This window comes from Nomia melanderi, chromosome 14 (assembly GCF_051020985.1).
Source record: "Nomia melanderi isolate GNS246 chromosome 14, iyNomMela1, whole genome shotgun sequence".
Taxonomy (NCBI): domain Eukaryota; kingdom Metazoa; phylum Arthropoda; class Insecta; order Hymenoptera; family Halictidae; genus Nomia; species Nomia melanderi.
The window spans coordinates 10,215,594-10,242,801 of record NC_135012.1 but is presented as its reverse complement, the minus strand read 5'-3'; the positions used below and the strand labels follow the sequence as shown (position 1 = coordinate 10,242,801).

Here is a 27,208-nt window from a genome sequence, read left to right as displayed (position 1 = left end):
CCTCGTTTAAAAGCTGAACAATAAATTTGATGCTCTATTTCAATAATATAGTTCCTTTGGGTGTCACTACAGATAATAACAAATCTGTGAAAATACAAGTTGTTAGTAATAAGATATTCGATTCTCGTCAAATTGTCACTTCATCATCATATGTTTTGATATTCCAGAACACGTATATTTAGTCCCTAGCTGTTCAAGATCGCCAACTTTAAAATGGAAAAAAATTCTATAAACTACAAACCATAGAAATCACTATCTCATTCCGTTTTTTATTGGATCTTCTGATTAATTGACTAATAGAAGAACTTAAATCTCTTCAGTGATACGAGAATTTTAAATTCACGTGGAACACACTGAAACGTTAAAATTTACTGAAATAAAATAGCACACGCGTTTCGAATTTTTTATTTTTAATCGATGTATTTTTATGAGTGTTGAGTACATCTTCTAACAACCTTGTATAAGTAAATATTGTTGTGGCATAAGAAAATATATTTATTTTTTAATCTATGTAAATATTATAAATATTTATAAAATATAGCATCTAATAATTTAACAATATTACTGAGAATTATGGATTCACCAGTATCACCACAAACACCTTTAAGTTTTGAATTAAAAGCAATTATAAATAATAGAAATGTATTAAGTATGAGGAGCCGCATGAGAGGTATGGTTGACAATTTATTATTCTATCTATAATACAATTTAAACATATAATATAATATTTATTTTTTCAGTACTTAATAGTTTAAATGAAAGTAATAAAAAATATTTAGAAGAAAAGGAAAAGAATTTGAGATCCCAAGCTATTCAAGAGATTTTAACAACAGAAGTTACTTATTTACGACAATTAGAAATCTTAATGGAGGTATTTTATTTATATTTATCTCTATTTAATAATGTTCATAATTACTAACAGAATTAAATAAAATTATATTATTTAAGTTCTTCATACAACCCATGTTTGAGAGAAAGCTATTGGACCATGTTTTACTTTCAACATTATCTGAAAATATAAAAACATTATATAACGTTAGTGGAGAATTGGTAAAGGAATTAAAACAAGATCCACAGAATATAGCGGGTGCATTTCATAAGCTTGCACCCTTCTTTAAGTTATATTCTGTTTATGCTTACGATTTTGAACAAATTTTGTCCTTACTACAGGTAATATGTTACTCAAAAATTCTAAATTAAAAGTTATGTTTATATTATAAAACATATTGTAATAATACTATACATTATATAAGTAATATTCTTTTCAGTCGAAACAAGAGAATAATTTTGTATTCAAAGATTTTATTAGTAAACAAGAATCAAGGCCTGAAGTTGCTAGAAAATTGCCTTCATTATTAATTACACCAATACAAAGGGTACCTAGATATAAATTACTTTTACAGGAAGTCATGCAACATACTCCTACCAAACATAAAGAATACAATCTTTTGCAAGGTAAGTATACAGTAAAATTGAAAATTTTACTTTTGATATACAACTATATTCTATCAGTATTTAGTAATGTATCAAATGAACTTTGTAGCTTGTTTAGTGGAAGTGGAAAAAGCAGCAAGACATATAAATGGATTAGTTGAGGAACATGAGGAGGCACAAAAATTATTAAAACTTCAGAAATGTATTGTGAATCCAATTAATTTAGTAAAACCTGGTAGAAAATTGATTAAACAAGGATCATTAATGAGAGTCTCAAGACGAGGAAATTCTGCATATAGAAGATACTTTATCCTTCTTAGTGATACTTTATTATATTGCAAGGGAGATCCAGAAACCTCATTAACTGTTTGTTGTGTTTTACCATTGAACAAATGTAAAGTAGAATGTGTTTTGGGTGGTGGACTGTTTCGTGTTACTTGTTTAAATGAGACACTCTTACTTTATTCTGAGAAGGACGATAGCCATTTATGGGTAGAAGCAGTGCAAAATTCTATAAAAAAGGTATTATTTTATTTGAACTATTTTATATATTAAAATTCATACAATCGATTTTATCATTTCAGTATGCAGAATGTAGACAGACCTTAAGAAAAGATAGTAGTTCAAGGAAACCATTAAGGCACAATAATCTTAATTTATTTCCATCTGAAAATATACCAATTGCTGTTGGTAAAAGAAAAAGATCAGATGAAGAAACTGAGGTTAATACAATAACCTGTTTATTAACAAAATTATTCTCTTATTTGTAAATAAATTGTAACACAAACTTCATACATATTTATGTTAAATTAACAGGTTAATTTGGATGCATCAAGAATTATGTATCTCAAAAAGGATAGCGAAGCAGATGCAGGTGCACAATTAGAAAGTAATTGGTTCATACTACTAAAAAAATTAAAAAGGTTAAAAAATAGTACTAGCACAGAATGTATTGAACCCTGTTTGCAAAATATTAATTATGTAAGTTTTAGTAACCCATACACAGTTAATAATAAAGTTAGTAGGTATTAGTGATTAATTCATATTTTTTACAGAATGTTAAGGGAAAAGAAAATGAACATTCCATAAAAAATACCACGCCATGTTCATCTCCTGCTACACCTTCAAATTTTGAACAGCAAACTACATCAACATTTAAATCTGTTACTGAATTCTTTTCATCTATTGGATCTTCATTAAAAGGATTTTTTAGATTTAGATAACAAAGTTCAGTTTATGTGTTGTAATAAAAATTGACGAAATAATGAAATAAGTAATTTATATGCGTGTGTATATTGTTTAATTTTCTATTAAAAGTATTTGGAAAATAACTTTAAAAATAATTTACTTATTTAAATAATGCACATGTATTGTCTATACAGCATTACCTAAATTTCTTCAAGTAGGAAATATCAAAAAACAAATAACTAGTCGTCGCACTTAAAAATAAAGTTTCATATTTCGTTATACGAAGTTTCCAAATTTTGATAAAAATGCAAATTATAAATATTTTTTGTTATTTATTATTATACAGAAATAATCATTCGTTAATTTTTAAAAGACAAAAATATATCGACTTATAACAAAAATCCCCACGCTTGTCCAAACGAAGTCATGACCGATACCTGTAAATGATAAGAGAATCGGATTTTTTATCATACAATAAAAAAATATTATTTCTGATTCAGGTAGGACAGATCTTTAAGTATGTAACCGAAGATAAGAAAGATAATACGCTCACGTAAGAAAGATAGTAATCATCAATGCGACAAGTAGTATACCTTTAATGTCAAAAACAGTTCCGATAAGAAAAGAAGTTAAATTTTGATTTTAAATTACAATTTTTTCATTTATATGTAAGATTAGTATGTTTAGAATATTATTTTAGTTTAAAAATTTATATGTTAAAATTTAGTTAAAATACAAGTGAAGTTTATAGTAGGTTATGTTTACATATTATGGTAAAATAACTTTAAATGAAATCAACAATTGTACCTCCAAAATTATGGATATTTTGTAATTTTAAAATTATGAAAAAGAAATATTTTTTTTAAAGAAGGATACGGGGATCTCGTGGAAAATTTCACATTTTTATAAAAACATACATATGATAAACATTAAAAATAGTTCAATAATTTTAGATATTAATGAAAATATAAAGTTACTTATTTTCGATATAGTAACTGATCAATTGTTAATTATTTATTTATTGTACACAGTGTATATTTGGAGAAAAAACCGTATAGCGAAGAACTTGTTATCTTCTTGACTTCTTTGTACTTCAAACATATACTTCTTAAAGTACTTTGAACTTATCTTGAAGTAATATTTGTGTGAAAAAATAGATTACTACACAAAAATATTTGATTTTTAATTGTAACTGTAATAATAAAAGGTCTGAAGTTTTTTTGTGATTTAATGCAAATGTTTGTAAAATTAAAATAATATACATTCGTTATAGAAAACACAAAACATTTGAAACATGAATGGTATAATTCCTGAAATGGAACAAATCATCAGTCAACTCGAAAGGGGGACTATAGTAACAAAATTTTTTCCAAGGAAGAGACCAGAGAAAAAGACTCTTATGATACGAAGAGAAACTAGGCAAATTGTTTGGGCAAGAAGCACAACATTTAGACCTTTTGATGGTTCAGGTAAAAGCGTCATTTTGTTTTGCAAGAAAATGTATGTTTTCCAAGAATGTAATATAACTTGAAAAATGAAAAAGATATATTGAAATTATTGTATAATGATTAATTGCTGATATTTCTGTATATAGTGTATAACTTTAAATTGAAAGAAAATAACAATATGAATGAACATATATTTTTGAGTATTTTGAGTAACGTTCTTATTAAATGACATATGTTAAATTAGTAACAATACTATTAAAATAAAATTCGACCTACATTTTAGGCACACATTTTGCATGGTTATGAAGATATATCTACAGCAAAAATGGGCAAAATATTATCTGAGGATACTAGTTATAGGTCAGAAATGTGAAGGAAAGGTCCTTGCGAATAGTATATATATGGGTGAGTTTATGATAAAGATACAACATAAGTCGATTAATAAATTTCATTTAGTAATATGTTTAATTAAATTATATTTTTTTCTAATTTGGTGATTTCATAATTTGATAGTATATAAAATACTATTGTATTATATGTATCTTAGTGGACATTTCCTTCATTTTTGGTCTACAAACAAATATGCCCATGGATACTGTTGATATATTAATCCATCCTATTGGACATCATGGGTATTTAATTTAAGGAAAATAAAATATACTTTTAATTCACCCTTATTACACTGTATTAAAAAATGAATATGAAATGCATATAATTAAAAGTGCAAAATACTTTATATATGTTTAGATTCAAGAATATCTTTTATTTTTTTTTATTTTTTAATATATTAAATACGTATATACATATATATGTATATGTTATGAGTATAATAAATATTAAAAACAGATTGTATTTCTTCTGATTTTAGTTGAAATTAGGGAAATTAAGGAAATTAAGGTAGGAAAACATTCTAAGGATTTTGAAAAATGGCCTGAAGATGCAAAAAGAACAGAGAATCTTAGATGTTTTGTTATATATTATGGTTCAGAATTCCGACTCAAAACGCTTTCAATTTCTGGTAAATATATTCTTGTGTATCTATTATTATGTCAGTGATTGCCCCGATATTTCTTTTTAATATTTATGTATATATATTTTTTTGTCTGACACCTAAATTTTTCTTAAATTATACTTTTTGCATGCACCTGCTTCTATGTATTTATTTCAGCCCTTAGTGAAAAAGAATGTGAACTTTGGGTAAAAGGGCTACGTCGTTTAGTTCAAGATACTATAAAAGCTCCATATCCTTTACAAGTTGAAAGATGGCTAAGAAAAGAGTTTTATGCAATGGAAAATTCAAGAGAAACGTAAAGAAATTTATAATTCTTCACTCATACCTTTAGATTCTTTTTATCTTATGTATATGTGAACGTATTTTGTTATATTTTATATGAATTTTAATAAATTATTTATATATGTCTTAAATTTATTATTTTCATACATACCTAATTTGGTACTTTAAATTTACAGAGTTACAGTGAAAGATGTGAAAGCATTTTTACCTAGAGTTAATTGCAAAGTTGCGACAAACAGACTTAGGGAACTTTTCCAAGAAATAGATACAAGAAATAGAAATGAACTTGGTTTTGATGACTTTGTTGTACTTTACCAGAAGCTTATGTTCGATCAAAATGTAAGTTCTTAATTTATTACACCACTGATATTCATATCACAAATTTAATATTACCTTGTCATTCTTCTTGTTTAATTTGTGTATGAATTATGTATCTGTTTTTGTAGAATTTTACAGAGTGGAGTAAATTGCTAAGTTATTCAGAAACTGGGCCACATATTACTGTTCATGACTTCCAAAACTTCTTATTAACTGAACAGCAGGATCCATTAGGAAATAATGAGATTGAAGTACCATGTTTTATTAGAAACTATTTACAAGATCCCCAAAGAGATGTACAAGAACCGCATTTTACGTTTTCCGAATTCGTTGATTTCTTATTTTCAAAACAAAATTCTGTTTGGGATTCCAAGTATTCTCAAATATACCAAGATATGAAAAAACCCCTTGCACATTATTGGATAGCTTCATCGCATAACACGTAAGAATATTATTTTTGACAAATACATAACCTTTTTCAATGAAAAAAAGAAGAAATACTTACACATTTTTTGTAGATATTTAATGGGAGATCAGATTAGCAGTGAAAGTAGTTGTCAAGCATATGTACGTGCTTTAAGATCTGGTTGTAGGTGCATAGAACTTGATTGTTGGGATGGACCAGATGGGATGCCATTTATTTTTCATGGCCATACACTTACTACAAAAATAAAATTTCTGGATGTCATAAAAACTATCAAAGAGCATGCTTTCGCTACTTCTGAGTAAGAACAAATAAATATTTATTTATTTTATAATAAAAATGAAATTAAAAATGTATGTTTCCTACAGGTATCCTGTAATCTTATCTATTGAGGATAATTGCACGCTGCCTCAGCAACGTAAAATGGCAATTACTATGCAAGAAGTATTCGGTGATATGCTGTTAGTTCAACCTGTAGATAAAAATGAAACTTGTTTACCATCACCGCATCAGTTGAAAAGAAAAATTATATTAAAACATAAAAAGTTACCTGATGGTGTTGATGAGTCATCGTTTCTCATTCGAAATGATGAAAGTAGGCATGAAATGGATCTTAGAAATACTGTGAAAAATGGTATTCTCTACCTTGAAGATCCTGTTAACAAAGAATGGAATCCACACTTTTTTGTACTGACTCAACAAAAGTTATTTTACACAGACACATTTTCTAGAACTCAAGAAACTGAGCACGACGATGATGATGAAGGTGTTATTCGACAACCAACAGATGTATGTACTTATTGTAAATATATTACAAATAATTATCCGATCGAATTCTAATTTTTATTATAACAAAGGGTGTACCGAACGACGAATTACATTTTGGAGAAAAGTGGTTTCACGGTAAATTAGCAAGAGGCAGAGAAGAAGCAGAAGAATTATTACAGCGTTACTCGCATCTGGGTGATGGTACTTTTTTAGTTCGACAAAGTGTTACATTTGTAGGAGACTACTGTCTTTCCTTTTGGCGTAAAGGCAAAGTGAATCATTGTCACATTAAACCCAAGCAAGAGATGGGTCAAACGCAATATTATCTTATCGACACAAATTATTTTGATAGTTTATATAGTTTAATTACCCATTATCGTAATCATCCACTGAGGAGCCAAGTAAGCACAAATATAATACTCTTTTGCTTTTGGTACTATACTTACTTAGTGAACTAATTCCGTATGCGAAATGGAATAGGAATTTTTAATCACACTTCAAGAGCCTGTCCCACAACCAAATAAACATGAAGAGAAAGAATGGTGGCATCCAGATTATACTCGTACTTTAGCTGAAGAAATGTTAAAACGTATTCCTACAGATGGTGCATTTCTAGTAAGACCTAGTGAACAAGAGAGTAATTCTTACGCTATTTCATTCAGGTAAAATATTTTGAAGTTTCATTATTTTGTAAAATGATAATAGTTTTATTTTTTCATTCTTTCCTCTTATGTACAGAGCAGAGAAAAAGATTAAGCACTGTAGAATTAAGCAAGAAGGACGCCTTTATACCTTCGGTACTGTACAGTTTGAGAGTTTAGTTGAATTAGTTAATTACTACGGAAGACATCCGTTGTATAAGAAAATAAAATTAAGTCATCCTGTAAATCAAGATGTTATTAGAAGAATGGGATTGGTATGTTTTTTAAATATTATGTATTTATAAATTTAATATGATAAATAATATTATATACGAATTATTCTTTTATATTCAGGATGTAGACGATGGTTCTGTTTATGGTATTCCTGGTTATATGGACCCTACAAGTTTCACATCAAAAGTGAGTTACGATAATAGACATATATGTATAAGAAACGTGATATATTTCATTTATTTTAAAGGTAACTGTAAAAGCTATCTATGATTATAAAGCACGAAGAGATGATGAATTAACACTAGTAAAACATGCTATAATAACAAATGTACATCGACAAAGTGGTGGTTGGTGGCGAGGAGATTATGGTGGTAAAAAACAACACTGGTTTCCTGCTAATTATGTAGAAGAAATAGAACCTCAAGATAGTCAAGGAGATGTAAGCCTGTGTTCTTTCATATTAACTATAGTTTTTTTTTTTAAATATTGTGTAAGTACTTTGTATCAATGTGTTATTATTTTTAGTCAACAGATTCAATGATGTTTGGTAATCTTCAAAAAGGTTCGTTGGATATTATGGGCGCTGTCGTGGAATTAAGAGGCGACAGACCTGGATTAGAGTGGAGATTAAGAATTCAAAATCCTAGTATGTGTACAGTGTTTGAAGTAGCAACTTCTTCCAAAGATACAGCATTAGAATGGATGTCCAGTATTAAAGAGACTGCCCAAAACGCAAGCGTTAGAGTGAGCATACACATTTTTATAGTTTAAAATTGATCAAATAATAAATTCTTTTTAAAATTACTCGTGTATATATTTTATAGGAAAATCAGCACAAAGAAATGGAACGCGCGTGGAGAATAGCAAAGGAAATGTCAAATTTAATAGTTTATTGTAGATCGGTAGCATTTAATATAGAAAGAATAAGGACAAAAGGATTTATATTTAATGAAATGAGTAGCTTTCCTGAAACAAAAGCTGAAAAACTTATGTGTCAACAAGAAAACAAATTTTTCTTAAAATACCATCAGGTAAAACAATAAAAAAAACTTATGAACATATGTAATTTTTGCAAGGTCAGATGTCTCTTTAATAATACGAGTAATTTTATAGATCCAGTTTAGCAGAGTATATCCTAAAGGTCAACGCATTGATTCATCTAATTACAATCCTGTACCAATGTGGAATTCCGGATGTCAGATGGTAGCATTAAATTATCAAACTGGAGATAAATCGATGCAGCTCAATCAGGCAAAATTTAGAGAAAATGGTAATTGCGGTTATACGTTAAAACCGGAATTTATGTTTAGAGAAGATTTTAATCCACAAGATAAAAATTCGTTACATGGTATAGAAACCCTTAAATTTAATTTAAAAATTATTGGTGCAAGACATTTAATGAGATCAGGAAGGGGTATAGCCTCACCTTTTGTTGAAGTTGAAATTATAGGAGCAGATTTTGATACTGGAACAAAAATAACAACGAAAACGATACGTAAGTATACTAGTGTGATGTATTCAATAATTTTGACAATTATATAATAATCGTATTAAAATTATAGCTGATAATGGATTTAATCCTATGTGGAATGAGTCGTGTGAATTTGAAGTTTTTAATCCTTATCTTGCATTCATACGATTCGTTGTACAGGATGAAGATATGTTTGGTGATAGTAACTTTATTGGACAAGCCACATATCCTGTATGTATAAGTTACAAAAATATTCTTTTAATATTAGTAATTGTATATTATAGTTTTTAATATATTTGTATATTTAGGTGCGATGTTTACGATCAGGCTACAGAAGTGTTCCATTGAAAAATAATTACAGCGAAGACCTAGAACTTGCATCATTATTAATACATCTCCGAATTACATCCTCAAGTGTAAGTCTAAAAATTGATTACTATTTTTATCACAACAAATCTGTCTTTTCATATCTTAACTGGCTGTTTTAGACACATTCACATAATTTATAAATTAAAAATAAATCACATTGAAGGCTTAAAGTATTCTATGCATATCAGAATTTCAAAGAGGTAAAGTGTTTAATAAATATTATTTCTATTTAAATTTTGTTCAGATATTTATAATATAATTTTATTATTCAAGCTTACGTACATGAAAAGCTCCGTAGAAGACTGGTTACATACAAGAATTATGATCCAAATTGAAATTCACGGTTATAAGAAAGAATATAAGTACTTCTGTAACCAATTATACACATAATTTAGGAATTTTGTTGTTACATACAGTATCCAAAATGTAGCAAAATAATAGCTGATACAGTATTGAACGATGGGCGGGGCAAATATATATAAGAGAATTATATATGAAATCTCACACAATAATGATCCGTCATCGAAAAGTGATATATTAAAGAAGTTACATCGTATTGCGACGCTTTTGCAAATGATTATCCAAAATATTGATCTATTGCTTATTGTATAGTTAATTTAAAATATTCAGATCAAAAAAGATAAATAACTTATAAAAAAATAATGTGTCTTAGTACAATTGCTTTAAAATTTATTATAATATAAAAAATAACATACCAAGCAATAGCATGACAAAGTATATTTTAATTTAAATATTAAGAAATTTTTTTATTTAATATAGAAAACAGAATGAAAAGAAGAAACTGTATAAGATCTTGCAAAATGAAATATTTTGGACTGAATTATACATAACGTGCTTCCAGTTTTTTTATTCGTGACAAAATATTGTTTTTATCTCAATACTATTTATTTATTGTCTCAAAATTAAGTAGCTTTAGTTTCATGATTTAATACTAAACACAATTTTTTGAAACTTTAAGAGGCTGATTATTAAATGATTTAAGTACACATAAACTGCCTTCCATATGAAATCATAAAATTTAAATGTTCTTGTACTACATATCGTAGAGTTACATATAGTAGAGCTACATATATTTCTGTTTATCTACAGAATAATGAAAGGAAGAGAAAAGGATTGTTACACTATTATTTTTTACAAATATTACATAGGAATATTATTTTCATTTTTCTATGTTTACATGTAAAAGTGATATATTTTATATTTCACGAAATAAATCCTTTTTACTATTAATGTTATAACTATTGCAAATTTTTATAATTAGAAATAAGTTACTTGTTTAATGCAAGTAAGTGATAATAAAAATTTTTTGTACGATTTAATATATTGTAATTTATTAGGCATATTACTTATTAATCACATTATACTGAATTATGCATTAATTCACTCTGATCTTAATAACTTTCGCAAACTATACTTCTGTTAATAACCAAAAACTTTAGATAATTATTTCTTTTTAAAAATAGTTTTCGGACATTAAATAATACTTGAGTGTTCTTTTATTTCAGAGTTGATAATTTCAGTATATATTATCCCCTGTTTATTTAAAGACGTAACAATTGCATTAATTGTATGTTTGCTTTTTATAATAATGTATGTAATTGAAATGATAATCGTTACTCTTAAAGAAATGGCATACATACATATATATATATATATATATATATATATATATATATGTATATTGTAAATCAAATACACTGAATAAATGTACACAGCAATGTATAAAACTAACAAATTGAAATAAAATATTGTACGTTAATACTTGATTTATTATATATTCCATTTCTTACAAAAAAAAACTAAGGTCTTACAAGAAATTTCTTAAATACTAAGTCTGTATCTTATTCTTAGAAAAATATTCCTTAACTTTTTTAAGTATGTTAGATAACTTTCTATTTTATTATAATTTCAAAGCTAAATGTACTTAAAATTTACTTCACCAAAACAAAAATTGTCCTCGTTATTTACTGGAAAGTTAATTTCCATGCACTTTATAAAATAAACCATTTTTTTTTTAAATTTGTATAATTCAATGTCAAGTGAACACAAGTTTTATTTGTACTTATAAAATAATGTGAGGACTAAAAAAAGTAACTAATAAAGTCTGCTCTTTATTGGATGAAATATGTCGATAAAAAAAGAAAAGAATAACATTTTATGGTACATTCATTAACTTTATATATATATATAGATCTTTGTATAACTAGAAATAAAGGAAAGGATATACTTTCCCCTAAGCAAGTTCTTGACGTAGAGAATTTGAATAATAATAATAAATGTAAAATTCTGTATTATGTATCTGTAGTTAAAATTAGAAACAATTTACAAACTTTTTTGAAGGTATTCATCAAATAAGAATGTAGCAACAGCATAATCTTGAGCTGACGATAATTTCTTCAGTTCAGTTACATAGCCAGCCAGTTCTCGTACACGTTCAGTATGCGATTCTAAGAACTGTTCGTCGATGTAATGAGCAATTGCTGGGTCATGACTGTTATGCTCCTGTGCTTTCTTATGAATTCTGAATGCTGCATCAGCAAGTTCTTTAAGAATATCAAGTGCTCTACTTAAGCTGGGGAGCTCACTTAAGTCTAAGCTACCCTGTGATACCTAATGGAAAAACATCATAAAATGAAATAATATTTTTTCAATAAAATATTTTACTTTTATTAGAAAAAATGTAAATTTACTTACATTTGCACTCAACTGCGATGGTTGTTCGAAGTTCATTGAACCACCACGGTTAGTGATATATTTCATTACATCAACTGCATCATCCCACAATTTGTCAGAATGTTTACGATATAATTTTTTGAACCCTTCGCGATTATATTCGTAGGTGCCAACATAACTCGACATGAATAAAAATTTGAAACTGGTTTCGAGATTAGCCATTGCGAAACTTTGTAAATTGACTTGCACATCTTTAATTGATCCATATACAGCATTACATTCTGGTAAACGTATGTCTGAGCTCTTATTAGCACCATTCGGAAGGCAAGCAGCTTCTGTTGCTTTATAACAAACTTCTGCAGATGTAACTGCCAGAAGAAGCGATAATATTCCAAAGAACAACATTTTCCTATAATTTTAAATAAAAAAAAATAGAATTAGATTATGATCAATTTGTTATTGAAAATAATTCTTTGAACATAATTCCATGTATGTAAAATGCATTACTTTTGAAAACTTTATAACTCAAAAATTTGATAATAAATATACAGTATATATTTCATGTATCAATTGCAATTAAAAACATAAAAAAAATGATTAAAATAACTGAAGGAAATACATTAAATACATGTAATTGTTAAAACTGTGTTAAATATTAAAAATACCACGTACGAATTTAAAATGTGAATGAACTATCTATATACAAAATAATAAAGTATACTTGAAGTATTAATTGCATTTAACCAATAACAATTTATTGGCTTGAATTCCCCAACGTTAATGCTAAGATAAAAGAAAAATTCGATAATTGTGAGTAACAGATTAGCCTAATTACTAATACAACTACAGTGTAATCTAAGCTGCAAAATAAATGTTGTTGGTGAGGGATATAATCTATAGACGTCACAAGTCTCTATCGAAAAATTCGTGCTGCGTGTAGATATCAAACATTGCACAAAGTATATCCACCGTTGTTGCATTGAAATGCGCAGTACCTTCTATATATTCAGTGAAAAGTAATAAAATAGAAAGAAAATTATATGTACCGCGATCCTATTGATTTTGACTTCCAAATTATATTCAGAATTTCGTTATCCATGTTATAAAAAACATAACGAAGTTAAATTAATCATGTTACATACCCGTTAAAATGATGTACTCGTTAAATGGAAGCAACGTGAATACTCTCGTTTCGACGTTCTTCCAACAATGAACATTGAAAAGCACGGTCCGTTGGTAGTTTTAACACAGTCATAGTCAGCTGATAGGTAGAACGCATGCGTCGTAGAAAGGGACAGAAAATTCCAGTTACTCCTTGTTGATTAAAGTACGTACGAATGGTACGCATTTGTTGGCCAATTATTAAATGATCGATAGCCGTACATCGTGTTTAGTTCACGTACGTTCTCTTATTTAGCTTCACTAAAAGCAGCCTTCTATACCAGTGCGTATAAAGGTTGCTCCTTAAACAGGCAATTAATAAGTACGCTCTTGTGATTTTTCAAATAAAATTGAAAGCAGTCACGATGAGGCTGCATTACGTTTTGCTCGTTATTTTTCTTTACGCCGCTGGATCACTAGCAGATTCCCTTTCATGTAAGTTTATTATTTAATTTTTATATTTTTATGTGTTTTTTGGTATGTCGCGAAATGCGTGACGTATTCTTGATGAAATATCAAGTTGAGGTTAACTTTGTGTATCTGTATATGCCTCATTGTCTTCTATCCTTTGTTTTCAAGATCGATGTCTTCGGAATGTTTATTTCATATTTTCAAAGAAAGGTGCAAGACGTAAATACGCAGAACGGTTATTGCACAACACATAAATTTAACCTCGTATTATACTTTGTAAACAACTAGCTTTTTCAGTACTGATGATTTGGCATAACATATACATAATAGAATTTAATAATAATAGAATTTTTCTATTATATATAATATTATATTCTGCTATACATAGGGGAACTATAATTCCACAAATACTCTGCATAGAAAAAATTAGATGACCTTTGTAGCAAAGACTACTGATTCATGAATGTAAACATTGTTACAGTTTCCTCGTTATTACTACATTTAAATCCTCACAGTTTACTTTATGTAGTTATTTGCGCATAAACTTTCAGTAACTATTTTTCGTAACCTATTATGCAGTGTACAAAGTTCTATGCAACAATGATTATAATACTTAGTAAGTTTCCACTTAGTCATTTTTGCAAGAAAGAAAATCATTATCTTATTTTTTTTTTAATTCTTTAGCATCATTTCCATGGTTATCAGTGATGATGTGTCGTTTGTGGCAAAAGTTTTATACTTATTAGTCATTGTATGATTTCATAGTTCCTTTGTTCGTTATTCGCATTCGTAGAATTTATCAGATATTTTCTACATTGAAACTGATGCAAGAAAATGAGTTTATGATGCAATCTATTAAATGATATTATCACAGATGGTAATGAAAAAAACTTTGTTACAAAATTCATTTTAAGTTTAAATTCAACTTGTAGAAATGATCAAAGATTATGAATTTTCAATGAAATAAATATATTTAGCTAGTTTATTTATAAAATACATTTTTGTAACATAGTCTTTCTAATAATAAGAATATTTTTAGTGAAGAATTGATTTATAGAATAAATTTGTGATATATTAAAGTATTAAATAAACTGAACTACATACATTTGTCATCCATTTTAATTGAATTATTATTTTAATTTTTTATTTCAAAACTTTTATGGTTTAAACTAACATGCAAAGTTATTTTGTACAAAGATTTAAATTTCTGAAATGTGCCAGTTATTGGTCACTGCTGACGCGTTGTTTCCACACTGATAAGTTTTGATAAGCTTAACATGACAATGTGATTATATTGATCATTCAGTATTCTAAAGTCCAGAATGAATATGTGTGCATGATAATAACTTTTCAAGGAAGTTAGATAGTTCAATTGATATTATTGACCTCCTCTTGTATTATTTCCTTATAAATTTCTCATTATTTTTGTAATATTATTGTAAAATAAAGTATTAACTAATGATATAATATAAAAAAGGAAATAATGAGTTTCTATATTATTACGTTAGAGAATAAAATCTCAGAGATAATACAGGAACTGAAGTGTTAAAAAAATAATGATAATTGAAGCAATCTGGAATTCTCTTTGTAATTTTAGAGATATGGAAGTCTAATCTTATCTAATACGAAAAATTTTCATTACTCCTGATAAAGTTCATAGTACATTTATCATTATTCTTTAATGCTCTAACAATCCCTAATTATTTTTTAATCATATTTTATATAATATATAAATATAATCATATTTTATATAATATATAGATATATAAATTTATTATACTGTATTGTATTTTTAATTGTTATACACCAAACCCTCGATTTATGCGAAAATCCGTTCCACGTGGAAATAAAAGAATTAATAATAATTTAAAAAATATTTTAAAAACAAAAGTACATTTTATTCGATGTTACTAATTTGGATCACATAAAAAAAAGACTCACATAAAAAAAGTTTGCCGTAAATTGAGAATCAGGTGTTAATTTATTTTACTACATCGTATTTCCACTTAATATAAATTTATTTCGCTACATTGTCACCTCAATTGATATTTATAGGTACACATACAAATGCACATGTATCAAAGAACTGGTTAGATATGAAAGCAAAATGTGTAAAGAAGTTAGAGGCTCAGGTTCAAGTTGAAATTGATGCTTCCTTGACTTATCTTGCAATGGTAATTATAATTATTTTCATTACTCTTTAATAATATAAGTTGTTACTCATTAATACTTCTGTTATAGGGTGTTTATTTTGCTCGTGATACTGTCAATCGTCCTGGATTTAGTAAATTCTTTCTGAATGCTGCCAAGGAAGAAAGAGAGCATGCAATAAAAATCATTGAGTACCTGATAATGCGTGGACAATTAAATGAAATAAAAGTCCATATAAAACATCCAGTAAGTATTTTATAACTGTATTTACATTTTTCTTTTTTTTTTAATGTTATATATAAAATACATTAAAAAACTAAAAAATGAAAAACAATTTTAGAAACCAGAAAAGCAAGAATGGAATAGTGGTATGGACGCCCTTAAATCTGCTCTTGACTTAGAAGTAAGTGTCACAAAGGATATCCGTAGCATTGCAAAAATATGTGAAGAAACAGAAAAGTTCAATGATTATCATGTAAGTAAAATTCTTTATACTTTCATGCATGGAAAATAATAATTTCAATTTATTAAATTTCAATTGTTTGATTGTTTGGTTTTAGTTGGTTGACTACCTCACTGTAGATTTCTTGGATGAACAATACAAAGGACAACGTGATCTCGCTGGTAAAATCTCAACTCTAGGTAAAATGGAGGGACACAGTGAATTAGGAGAGTTCTTATTTGACAAAAAACTTTTGAATGGCGAAGTTTAATTTGTTTTTTATCAATGAAGTTTTATTTCGATAAATGTGTAATGGCCATATTTAGAATGAAACAAGTAACTTAGTTCTGTTTAATTTTACATTAATACATAAACAAAAAAAATATATATACATCAATTTTGTTTTATATAGAATATTTTTTTAAATATGGTCTGTAATATAAACAGGTAAAAAAACCCTATTTACAAATATTTGTTAATCTGTAATAAGTATATTACTCATACTAAATAAATAAATATTTTAAGATTCATATAAAAATTGCAATTGCATTTATTATATTTGCTGAATATGTAATATATTGTACATATATACTATTTGTTTAATGCATTTGATGTTGTGTTAGTAAAAGTCTACAATTTGTCTTCTAAATATTGTAACGGTATACTAGTGAACAAAATAGTTATCTATACCAATTCTATCTTCTGAGGAATGTTATAAAATAATACATTTTATTTATGATAAATTTGTTAAAGTTTCGGACTTCTAAATTATGTAAGTTTCTGTAACTTTTAATTTAAAAATGCCAGCGAAAATAGACTACTATGAAAGAAAAGTTAATCAAATGTACCATTAAAAAGATCAAATATATATCACAGAAAATTACCACCATGTGTAAAGGCACATTTTTATAAAATAAATTAATGAAAAGATTGTGAATAATATTCAATTTGATACGTAAGTTATCTTTCTCATTTTTTTACAAACATTTATATTGTTTAATGCATTAAGCATGTACATTTTACATGTTTATTTATTTATTTATTTTTATTTCCTACCTTTTTATGTTTACATATTGTGACCGCGTTATTTATAAATCAAAATTTTACATTTTTAAACATAAACTATATTCCTAAGATAAAGCGAATTTAAAAAAGTGCATCTACTTTTGATGCATTTTTCACGATTAAATTGTCGATAATCGTAAAATTAAATCTCAGTAAAATAATCTTACAATCTTATATTAAAGCATGCAATAACGCTCAGAACGTTGTGCACGTAATTAATTCCACGAACTCGCTTTCGAAATAGTCCGCGTTGTACACAAAAAGAATTTTGAAATGAATGCAGGTCTAATTGGTCAGGTTTTATCTTATCTCATTTTCGATACTAATTTGCTATTCGTCAATACGGTTACAGGTAACCAATCAAATCCATAAACAAAATCTCTAGCGAGAGACCCTTTATTTTGTCTCATTTTCGATACTAATTTGCTATTTGTCAATACAGTTACACGTAACGAATCAAAACCATAAACAAAGTCCCTAGTTAGGCATCCCTCTAACCCTTGTTCCGTTCCGCTAATCTCGTGATAACGCGTAACAGACATCTCTGCGTTAAAATTTCACAGTCCTCCTCAATGTCACTTAATTATAGAATTATCTGCATTTTACATATTATTTTTTTTATGCAAAACAAATTATTCGAAAGATCTTTTATAAGAAAAGGATACATATGCAAATAAAAATGTATGTATCTATATTACATAAATAATTTTCAGCCTTAAACAATTAATTTAAAACGATTCATGAAATCTCATTCATTCATTCATTGGTAAGAACTATAATTAGCGAATTTATATTGCAAAAGTACCGTACAATTTCAATAGACAAATTGAAACATAATGTTTACACAGAATACGTGGACACTTAACATCTATTTATAAAAAGTATGTAGAAACTAGATCTGCAGCTTGATTGTTTTAATCAAATGGTACACCTGGAGAACGACTAATGAAGCGGGACATTTGCGTTGAGAATACGCCAATGACGATTTCCGTTTTAAACTTAAAATTTCTATTGGAATAGTGTCTTTAATTCATAAATACATCTTCGTTATAAATATCGCGGCATGTGCACATTACACGAAATGTTCTTTTATTCTTTTCTTCTTTTTCTCTTTCAGACTTTAACCACGAATGCGTGGGAAACGCGTTTTGCTTACTCGAGAATTCCGAAATTCTTTTAAAGACGCGATCAATCTTCCCATAGGCAAGACAATTAATATCTCGTTTCTCTTATATCTTAATATTTCGCATTCGTATTTAACAATTCGCAAGTGACGATTGTTACGTTACATTCGAAACTAAAAATACAAACGTCTAGTTTCAATTTACGCGTACCGTTCATGCCGATCGGACACGCGTGGTCAACGCCACAAGTTTGAGGGTGGAACGCCGTCTGGCGGCGAGAATCGTCACCACGTTTTCAGGCGAATCGATATTCTGCTCAAATATTGACTTCGCGATTGTGAGTGGTGTCGTAAGCGAGTCGTGCAGTAGACGGCGATGCTCTTTTAAAAAAGGAGTTCTTAGAAGTGATAAGTCAAGTGCGGTTGGGCGGACAACTCATAATCGAAGTATCCTGGATACAAAAGTCACAGAAGATGCTACTGGCGGCTAGTGCTGTGCTTTTCGGGTTGACCCTCGGTCTCTCCCACGCGAGCATCCCAGCCCTCGAGTCGACACCGAGTTCCTTCAACAATCATGGAGGTGATTTCATTTCTCTTTTCTCGTGCCCTACATTTACCTGATCCGTTCGCAGAGTCTTTCCTCTTTTCGAACATCATCCGTACCGAGTTCCCCTTGTCTCTTTCATTGAATCGCGCTTCTATTTCTCGTACGTAGCTGGTGAATCGAATAACTCACAGGTGCAATTGTTCTTTCGGGAGCACCTGCAGTCACCGAAACTGTTATGGCGAATACATTGACTAGTCCCAATAGGTGTTCCGAGATGTGTTTCCATCCGAATCGGTCAATGTGTCATGAACACCGCAAAGAAATTTCAGCTGGACAGGAACACTGATGATGTTACTAGTATTATTGCTTATGACAGCACTAGTCACGCTTTTGTCGCGGTAACAAAATAAATATCAATTAGCTTGGATTTACCGTCCCCTGACACAAAGCGAATTAACATTACACGACATCGGACGTACTTTAATGATGCTGTTCGATCAGTGAAACGAAGATTCCGATATAATTGTTATTCATAATTTTCTGTACAGTAACCGATAACATTTTGTTATGATAATCTTGTCAAATATTGTCGTATCGAACGGGTATCGATAATTTCCTCTTTTAATCTCTGGCGAAGAAATTTCGATACATATTTTTATACACATGCGCGTATATTCTGTTGTATGCGGTGGTCAAACAGTTACTTTATTTTTTATTGTAATATTTCTGGATGTATGCTTTAAAAATCATCCATTGATGTGTTTGCGAAACTCGTTTCTTTTTATAATTATGATATTTATTCGTACAGGTTTTGATTACGATTTCACTTTTCATCAACGATAGGCAATTTTAATTACTGTTTACGGTTGCCGGGAAGAAAGTGAGAGAAATAGCTCTGTTTACTCAATTGTTCAGAATCCGAACATATGAATTAATTGGAGCGGAGTAAAGTTATACCGTATCCTCTTGATTATGTTAATACATACGGTATATTTATCTTATGGCTAGTTATTGAAATTCTTTTTTTGTTCATTTTAAGGAATATACGTGTATACAGGTTGTTCCACAACAAATGAAACCAAATTTTAGAACGGTTCCTATATACGAGAAAAATAAGAAAAATAGAAAGATATTGAATAATATGAATATTCACGCAAAAAAAATATTCATATTAAGATACGTCCTGTTGGACTTCGTCTCCGAGTTGCAGCGAGTTTTGTATCGTGATTTTTTTCCGACGGAGTAGTTCTGGGATAGTAATTTTATTCAACTATGCACAAAGAGTGTTCGTTATCATACAAAAATAATTAATAATTAATAATATTAGTGACGTTACTAATGGTGGTAAAAAATTATAATAATATTGATAATATTGGTACTATTTTACAGTCATTTCGAATATTTGCGAAGATTTAGTAAAAATCAAATTCGCTGCAAATTGAGAACGAAGTTGCATACGATATACTAATTTACACGAACTTTTATTCTTTTGTTGGTATAGAACCATTCCTAATATTTTTCCCGTTCCTCTATATCAGTGCAATTCGTTTCATGTTGGCAGAAATATTTATTTCCGATATCTTTATGTCTTTCGCCGATTCGAAATATAAATATTAATTCTTGACGCATAAAAACATCAAGTGTTCATGTGCAGTCTGATATTAATACAAGCGATTAATAAGTTGTATAGCGTATTCACGGATTTGTGTATCTTCCGAGCGATTGGTCACGTAAACAATAACGGAACGTAGAGAATTCCGCGCGTACTGTCATCGTTGCGTCGTGTGTATTTTTAATTACTGTCCGATTAACGTCACAATGAAAAATGTAAACATAATTATGCTGTTCAGAATCGAGGATGGTAATTAAAATTGATATTCGTTGTCAATATTCATTGGAATATTTGATCAACGATCGATCAAAACCGCGCTTCGTTTGTCGTTCGTGTTCCCTGTGTTCTAGTCGGATCGTACGTGATTTACGAAGCGTGATTCATACATAGGGGACGTGTATTTGGCAAAAGCGTTCAGGGAACAGTAACGCGAGTAGAAGAGGGAAAGAGCTACAGTAGAAGGGCAAACGGGAAATTACTTAAATATAGAAAAGCATACAGAAGTATGAAACCAAAATGTAAGGAAGCATGCAGAAGTTTAAAAGTAAAATAAAGAAGCATGCAGAAATTTGAAACCAAAGTGTAAAGAAACATATAGAAGTTTAAAGGTAAACTGAAAAAGTATGCAGAAATATAAAACCAAATTATAAAGAAGTATAAAGAAGTTTAAAAGTAAACTAAAGAAGCATACAAAAATATAAAACCAAAATATAAAGAAGTCTAGAAAAGATGTGCAGAAGTATAAAACCATAGAACGAAGATTGTATTAAGATAGAAATGAAAAAATAATTAACTAATGTACATGACAAAGCGAAATTGAGGGAAAAATGAAAGAAAAGAAAGAAAATCTCGCGGATTATTTTGTCAGAAGTGTACGCTAAGAAAGGAATAGAAAAGTTAACGAAATATATGTAAGTTTATGAAGCCTCTCCTCGAATGAGTTAAAGGGGCAAGTGAAAATATTAATGAACATGTAGAAATTAACGTGAGCTACTAAACGATTTGTGATATTATATTTGTTCAATAGAGTATGATATAAAATTATTATTTCTAAAATTTGTAATCGGTGTCCAAAATTATGATCGAGCTTCATGATTTTACATCCTTATAGTGAGCATTATTTTGAAGTAACGAATAGTATAATTAATCGACACACGATTGACGTATTTGTCCTCAGTTATCTGGTTAAGCTGTTTGTAGTGTAGAATTTATGAGTACGATACAAACATTTGCGAATTTCACGCAGAAATACTAGCTTCGACAGCCCGAAAGCTGAAAAAGAAAGAAATCGATGGTTATAAAGTGAACAAAGAAACACCATTAGCTAAGAAATTGTATCATAAACTTATGAAAACATGATAACTTCATTTCTTTAACTTCATTTCCTAGCGAATACTCATTAATGCGGTGAAAGAGAGGAAAAACTTACTTGACACTAAAACCTCAAATGCGGTTATTATAATCCGCTTTTGCTTCCGATACTTCAATTAAAAATAATCGGTTGATTATATTACTATTTAAAAAGAATTGAATATAACTCAACAAATCAGTATACAAAAACTATATTTTTCAAAAAGTATATTATTTATACTTAAAATGGAAGATTCGTTTTCGAGTGAATTACATGATCAGTCGATACTTGACTCTATAATAGATAATGTGAATTACTTGAATCGATATAATAATTTCGATTAGTTAAAAATGCAAATTTCACTCAGTAGTTTCGAGACCAAATTAATCAATCCTTTCCACGAATTTCTCTTAAAATGTTGCTAATTTTAATGTAAGTCATGGTTCATATTTTACGAAACAAAATTATTTGTTTTACACGAATGAAAATCGCTTAAATAGAGGCTGTCGATATAAGGGAAAAAATATTGGAAAGAAAAGCTGATGCAAATTTATAAAATTTATATATGAGCCATAAAACAAAAAGTAGGGAAAAGTAATGCAATAGTTATGTGATGATTTTCAAAATTTCCCTTTAAATGCAAAATCAAATAATCATTAAAGAATGTATTTCACTTTATTATTACAAATACAGCTTCAGTATAACGGGTATATAAAATATATGAAATAGTATATTCTTCAAGTAACTTTTATTACTATTGCAATTTTTATATAGACAAAAGAATTTTTATTATTTCATGGTATCAAACCCAGTCGTAATGAAGTTTATTGTAAATATAAAAATTTAAGAGCCAATAAAATCTTGACTTCAAAAAATGGAGTTAATCAATTCAGCCAGATAAAAGAAATAATAATAATAAAGACATTCTAGAAAACGGAAGTACATTTTATTCGGTGTTAGTACATTTCGATCGCACATAAGAATTACCATGTAAATAGTATTTCAATGTACGACGTAAATCGAGGAACGAGTGTACAAGTAAGTTTCACATAAAAATTCGAAAAACGATATTCGCCGCTTCTTTTTTCTCCGATGCATCGGTCGATCGGTTTCGCTTCGGGTTGCTTCAAATTATCCTCTGGGTCTTTGAAGTGAAGCGCGTTTTTTTTTTTCATTCGAATGTGCATAGTTTGGCTTAGAGAGAAATATCAAATAGCGGAATTGAATTTTTCGCCGGACACGGAAGCTTCAAAGGCAGTTTCATTTTCTAAATGGAGCCACATATCTTTATTAAGTTTCCGTAATGACGAGCTCCAGACTCCACCTGAACCGGTCGAATGTCATAGAATTTTCGATCGGCCATTTACGAAATGTCGCCGACTCACGTGGACAATGAATTCGACGGTGAATTCACTTTACGCCGATGATTCGCCGGTGTAATTCAATACTGCACCTCCGCTAATTGGGATAACACCGAATCAATAGTTTCGACGTTGCAAGATAAAATGCAATTTTACACTGGACCCACTTAATTATGCGGCCGTTGAATATAATTTATAACTACTCGACGCTTACGGCATTTACGAATAATACGCATCGACAGCTACACTGCGGATCTTCGGGCGAACTATACAACTTTTCGAAACTATGTTCCGCATGCATGGGAGGTGAACGTCCATTTGTCTCGTTAGTATTTGAAAAATGTCGGACGTAAAATGGAACGTACAATCGTGAATTGAATTCCATTTCGTCGAGAATAGTGTTGGATTTTAGTCAAGAATTGTTTGTATTCATGCTCTCACGTGTTATAAACTATTTAACACAAATTGAGCGAAAATTTATTTTATAGTGTTAAAGGACTTAATAAATTAAAACCATTACAAAAACTGTATTCGTATTTGTTGTAATTCTTCTTGTGTTACATGTTATTCGAAAAAATATCCTCCAGACTATTATACGAGGTATCCTATCTGAAACTACCTGAATGCCTTCTGCAGGTACAGTGATGTCGGAGTGCGTAACTTTAAATTCAGAAGTCGAAGGTCGTGTTCTTATATGTCTCTGAATACATTTTATTGTTAGTTGCAATATGCAAGAGAAAACAGTACTCTTGTATGCGATGCATGCGCCATTAATCTCGAAGGTTGCGACGAAATGATCTCTGTCTTATTAATATTTAATAATTAAACTAGATACAGATCTACTATGAATGTAGAAACTTTTATTCCTTTAATCATTAAGGACGAAAGAAATTGTAAGACAAGGACGTCAGTTTCATCTGAAAAATTTTAGTTTCCCTGTTATCAGTGAAAAACGTGAACCAAATTTAATATTTACCATTCATATGAGCTGTAGTTATATTTAAAAGGAAATTTCTCGTTGAAAATTAAAGACAATTTAAAAATTCTATATATTTTTTCTAAATCAAACGATTTTAATGCGAGGAACTTTACGTTTTTAACCGTTGGGGAAGTAATGCAATTAAACCGTACGTGCTTCATTTTCGCGTGTTTCAATGATGAAGACTTGCAGAACTCTTATCGATAACAAATCAGTATCAGTTTGGTATCCGTACTGTCCTCGTCTGAGATATATATGTACACATACATGTATATACCATGTACGAGTGCTGCAAGAAAATCGATAGAGACCAATCAAAACTACTGCAAACCCAATCAGCTGTGATTAACCGAAAATATGCACTTCTGTCGGTCGTGTGCACTTTCCATAAATCGGCGGAAAGTAAAACGTGCAGGATAGGGACTTTTCTCTGTTCCACGTTACAATCAGTGTCTTTCTCTACGCGATCACGTTTTTTGATTTTTACCTTTGTTATTTGAATCTTCTTTTTCATGCGTTATTTGATATAACTTTTAATCGAGAAACTTTTTATGCAGTTAGCATTCCTATACATCAATTTGTAGAAATATGTTTGTATAAAAAGGAATTCCACCAAATGCAGTTATAAAGCTAAAAGTTAACATTTCGTTTTGTAATTTCTGGACAGAAAAATAATAGTCGAAATGAAAAAAATATACTTAAATAGTTTTTAAATAATATGAAATAATACAAATAATTATCTAAACGGAAACAGTGAATAAATGCAAGGAAAATATGATAAAAGTACGTAATGATATTTTTAGATTATCCTTGTTAAATGAATTATGATAAAACCAATTATTTTCCATATATATCGTTATCATAAATGGTAGAAAAAGATGAAATTAAGTATTACAATAGAAACACTTATGGTATTTAATAACTGTTTCAAGTTATTAATAATAATCTCAATCAATAATGAACATTGTTAAAATTTTCTAATTTTACCATAGACGTTCTACGGTACAAGATTACTTTTATTTTTTCACAGAAATTAAATAAGAATCTCTAAATTCCAATATGAAAAAATTTCTAGTTCTATATTTAAAAATGATCTATTTATTAAAAACATTTATATTAGAGATTTATTTTTGTGAACGTTATTTGCCCTGTTTATCCTGTAAACGAGTCCTTTTTTCGTAACATATGACGATGCCTTAGAAGAGATTTTGCATTTTTCAACAGATAGGTATATATTTGAATGGAGTACATATTGATTATTAAAGCTATTTCTTCTTACACATATCAATTATTCTTTCCTTTACTGACATCGAGGCACTCTTGATCCGGTTTTAATTAACGTTTATGCAGAACCAACCAATCGATTTTATGCTCTCGACAAGGCTCTCATTTCTATGTTTTCATTTTAACACCTTAACAACGGATGACTCAATATTGCGCCAAATCGAATATCGTTCTTTGTTACGGATCACGTATTGTTGTGCGCGATCATATATGAATATCGATGTAAAGCGCAGAACAAATATTTTATTTGAATTGCAGCTGAAGCGTCGAGTAAATACTAAATTATTTTGAATCATGTTTATGAAGAAGGAGCGTATAATTGACATTTTCAATGCTGGATGTATGTTTTCACAACAACTCCGTTGTTGACATTAAAAATTGTTCGAAATCGATGCTGAATTAAACAAAGCTAACTACCCTTCGTAAATTTATTTTACTTTTTCCCTGAGAATTTTGTACTGACGTTGTTTAAAAAATATTTATCGGTTTAACGAGGTACAACTTTCGATACGAAAGTTAATTCTATAGTACATATCGCAAAAATGTTGGGTTTTGAGTATGCAATAATTGCATGCAAAAAATATGCAAAAAATTACAAAAAGAAACAGTTACAATCTGTGAATTTGGTACAGTCGATGGACATTTGTATTAATATTCAATACAAACGAATATAAAAACAAAAGTAATTTGAACAAAATAGTTATTTATATATTAATTAATTTAGACAGAAGTTGTCTGAATAGTGTAATTCATTAATTCATTTGGTCGAAAGTTTATATTACAAAATACATTTATTGATATTTAACTATACTAAATATCTTTACTAGTACTAACTTGTAGAAACATGCTTTTCACAAATTGAACAGAAAATATTATCCAATTTTCTTTCAATATGGCAGTCGCGTACACGTTATTCCAATTTCCATCAGATCTCAGATTGGATTGAAATTCGGAGATCTATTCAGAAACTATGTTTGCAGTATCTTTAAAAAGAACTTGATCTTGCTTAAAATATTATTTGCTTCCAATACCTTTCATCTTGCAGTTTTCTATACGTTATCTTTTCCAGTTTCGATATACGAACTTAGTTACTACCCTATCGATTATTACTAATTTTCCGACTTTGGTATGTTGCTACACACTTCCTCTTCTGCATTTCAATACTAAAACTAGCGAACGCTGACTTTTTGAAATTCCTCTGTAAAAACTCCAAGAGTGCGTCTATTGAGATTTTAAATGTTTCTCTGAGAAGTTATTAAAGAAATTGATTTAGTAATATATAAACTGAAATGCAAATCAATTAAGGACTGAATAGATGCACTCTGAGAGTTTCTATAGAGGAATCTCAAAAATTCAATTTAGCTCGGTAGTTTCAGTGTTAATTGATTTATAATTCAGTTTGTGTATTGCTAAATCAATTTCCTTAATAATTTCTTAT

The 27,208-nt window shown here is 29.0% G+C and overlaps 6 protein-coding genes and 1 long non-coding RNA gene across 13 annotated transcripts in view; 4 read left to right on the top strand and 3 right to left on the bottom strand.

Moving 5' to 3' along the window:
• LOC116428993 (membralin) overlaps positions 1-152 on the bottom strand; it is a 124,044-nt gene extending 123,892 nt beyond the window's left edge. For both annotated transcript variants that reach the window (XM_031981319.2, XM_031981322.2), the window contains exon 1: positions 2-152. The gene's annotated coding sequence lies outside the window, so the exon portion shown is untranslated. The remainder of the gene's footprint in view (position 1) is intronic.
• On the top strand, positions 139-2,767 carry LOC116428996 (rho guanine nucleotide exchange factor 39). The gene is made up of 8 exons (XM_031981326.2): positions 139-670; positions 741-871; positions 949-1,170; positions 1,269-1,455; positions 1,544-1,956; positions 2,019-2,156; positions 2,251-2,415; positions 2,490-2,767. The coding sequence occupies exons 1-8, from the start codon at positions 574-576 to the stop codon at positions 2,655-2,657; spliced, it is 1,521 nt and encodes a 506-aa protein (XP_031837186.1). The 5' UTR covers positions 139-573; the 3' UTR covers positions 2,658-2,767.
• LOC143175283 (uncharacterized) lies at positions 763-9,214 on the bottom strand. 2 transcript variants are annotated; one of them, XR_013000070.1, is made up of 5 exons: positions 9,176-9,214; positions 7,321-7,496; positions 6,657-6,761; positions 6,188-6,578; positions 763-1,009 (listed from the first exon to the last, which is right to left on the bottom strand). It is a non-coding gene; the product is annotated as an uncharacterized LOC143175283 (long non-coding RNA). The 2 variants fall into 2 exon arrangements; XR_013000071.1 differs by lacking the exon at positions 7,321-7,496 and having other exon boundaries at positions 766-1,009.
• On the top strand, positions 2,879-11,255 carry sl (small wing phospholipase C gamma 1). 3 transcript variants are annotated; one of them, XM_076373818.1, is made up of 19 exons: positions 2,879-3,122; positions 3,896-4,091; positions 4,939-5,088; positions 5,239-5,377; positions 5,541-5,703; positions 5,811-6,124; positions 6,201-6,407; positions 6,475-6,895; positions 6,964-7,275; positions 7,355-7,536; positions 7,613-7,790; positions 7,870-7,935; positions 7,997-8,188; positions 8,275-8,493; positions 8,574-8,780; positions 8,863-9,244; positions 9,312-9,451; positions 9,529-9,789; positions 9,863-11,252. In XM_076373818.1, the coding sequence occupies exons 2-18, from the start codon at positions 3,917-3,919 to the stop codon at positions 9,706-9,708; spliced, it is 3,627 nt and encodes a 1,208-aa protein (XP_076229933.1). In that variant the 5' UTR covers positions 2,879-3,122; positions 3,896-3,916; the 3' UTR covers positions 9,709-9,789; positions 9,863-11,252. The 3 variants fall into 3 exon arrangements, with proteins under 3 accessions (XP_076229933.1, XP_076229935.1, XP_076229934.1); XM_076373820.1 differs by lacking the exon at positions 2,879-3,122 and having other exon boundaries at positions 3,916-4,091; positions 9,529-9,636; positions 9,709-9,789; positions 9,863-11,253; XM_076373819.1 differs by lacking the exon at positions 2,879-3,122 and adding an exon at positions 4,354-4,475 and having other exon boundaries at positions 3,944-4,091; positions 9,863-11,255.
• A 628-nt stretch (positions 11,256-11,883) lies between these two features.
• Positions 11,884-13,586, bottom strand: Fer2LCH (ferritin 2 light chain). 2 transcript variants are annotated; one of them, XM_031981275.2, is made up of 3 exons: positions 13,426-13,586; positions 12,305-12,692; positions 11,884-12,220 (listed from the first exon to the last, which is right to left on the bottom strand). In XM_031981275.2, the coding sequence occupies exons 2-3, from the start codon at positions 12,686-12,688 to the stop codon at positions 11,933-11,935; spliced, it is 672 nt and encodes a 223-aa protein (XP_031837135.1). In that variant the 5' UTR covers positions 12,689-12,692; positions 13,426-13,586; the 3' UTR covers positions 11,884-11,932. The 2 variants fall into 2 exon arrangements, with proteins under 2 accessions (XP_031837135.1, XP_031837136.1); XM_031981276.2 differs by lacking the exon at positions 13,426-13,586 and adding an exon at positions 12,956-13,226.
• An 8-nt stretch (positions 13,587-13,594) lies between these two features.
• Positions 13,595-16,986, top strand: Fer1HCH (ferritin 1 heavy chain). 2 transcript variants are annotated; one of them, XM_031981277.2, is made up of 5 exons: positions 13,595-13,879; positions 15,911-16,029; positions 16,097-16,252; positions 16,347-16,481; positions 16,567-16,986. In XM_031981277.2, the coding sequence occupies exons 1-5, from the start codon at positions 13,810-13,812 to the stop codon at positions 16,717-16,719; spliced, it is 633 nt and encodes a 210-aa protein (XP_031837137.1). In that variant the 5' UTR covers positions 13,595-13,809; the 3' UTR covers positions 16,720-16,986. The 2 variants fall into 2 exon arrangements, with proteins under 2 accessions (XP_031837137.1, XP_031837138.1); XM_031981278.2 differs by lacking the exon at positions 13,595-13,879 and adding an exon at positions 14,311-14,471.
• Positions 16,987-18,890: 1,904 nt separating this feature from the next.
• The window catches only part of Cals (calsyntenin 1), a 29,713-nt gene continuing 21,395 nt past the window's right edge, over positions 18,891-27,208 (top strand). The window contains exon 1 of the mRNA XM_031981271.2: positions 18,891-19,216. Coding sequence (XP_031837131.1) covers positions 19,111-19,216 — 106 coding nt within the window. The 5' untranslated portion in view covers positions 18,891-19,110. The remainder of the gene's footprint in view (positions 19,217-27,208) is intronic.

Bases quoted from the DNA above. Each gene is read 5' to 3' on its own strand.
- LOC116428996 (XM_031981326.2), top strand. From the start codon at position 574: ATGGATTCACCAGTATCACCACAAACACCTTTAAGTTTTGAATTAAAA. The intron at 1,456-1,543 runs GTAAGTATACAG...TGAACTTTGTAG, and splicing joins AGAATACAATCTTTTGCAAG to CTTGTTTAGTGGAAGTGGAA. The intron at 2,157-2,250 runs GTTAATACAATA...TTAAATTAACAG, and splicing joins GATCAGATGAAGAAACTGAG to GTTAATTTGGATGCATCAAG.
- sl (XM_076373818.1), top strand. From the start codon at position 3,917: ATGAATGGTATAATTCCTGAAATGGAACAAATCATCAGTCAACTCGAA. The intron at 5,089-5,238 runs GTAAATATATTC...TATTTATTTCAG, and splicing joins CAAAACGCTTTCAATTTCTG to CCCTTAGTGAAAAAGAATGT. The intron at 6,408-6,474 runs GTAAGAACAAAT...TGTTTCCTACAG, and splicing joins CATGCTTTCGCTACTTCTGA to GTATCCTGTAATCTTATCTA.
- Fer2LCH (XM_031981275.2), bottom strand. From the start codon at position 12,688: ATGTTGTTCTTTGGAATATTATCGCTTCTTCTGGCAGTTACATCTGCA. The intron at 12,221-12,304 runs GTAAGTAAATTT...TTTTTCCATTAG, and splicing joins CATCGCAGTTGAGTGCAAAT to GTATCACAGGGTAGCTTAGA.
- Fer1HCH (XM_031981277.2), top strand. From the start codon at position 13,810: ATGAGGCTGCATTACGTTTTGCTCGTTATTTTTCTTTACGCCGCTGGA. The intron at 16,253-16,346 runs GTAAGTATTTTA...AAACAATTTTAG, and splicing joins AAGTCCATATAAAACATCCA to AAACCAGAAAAGCAAGAATG. The intron at 16,482-16,566 runs GTAAGTAAAATT...GTTTGGTTTTAG, and splicing joins AAAAGTTCAATGATTATCAT to TTGGTTGACTACCTCACTGT.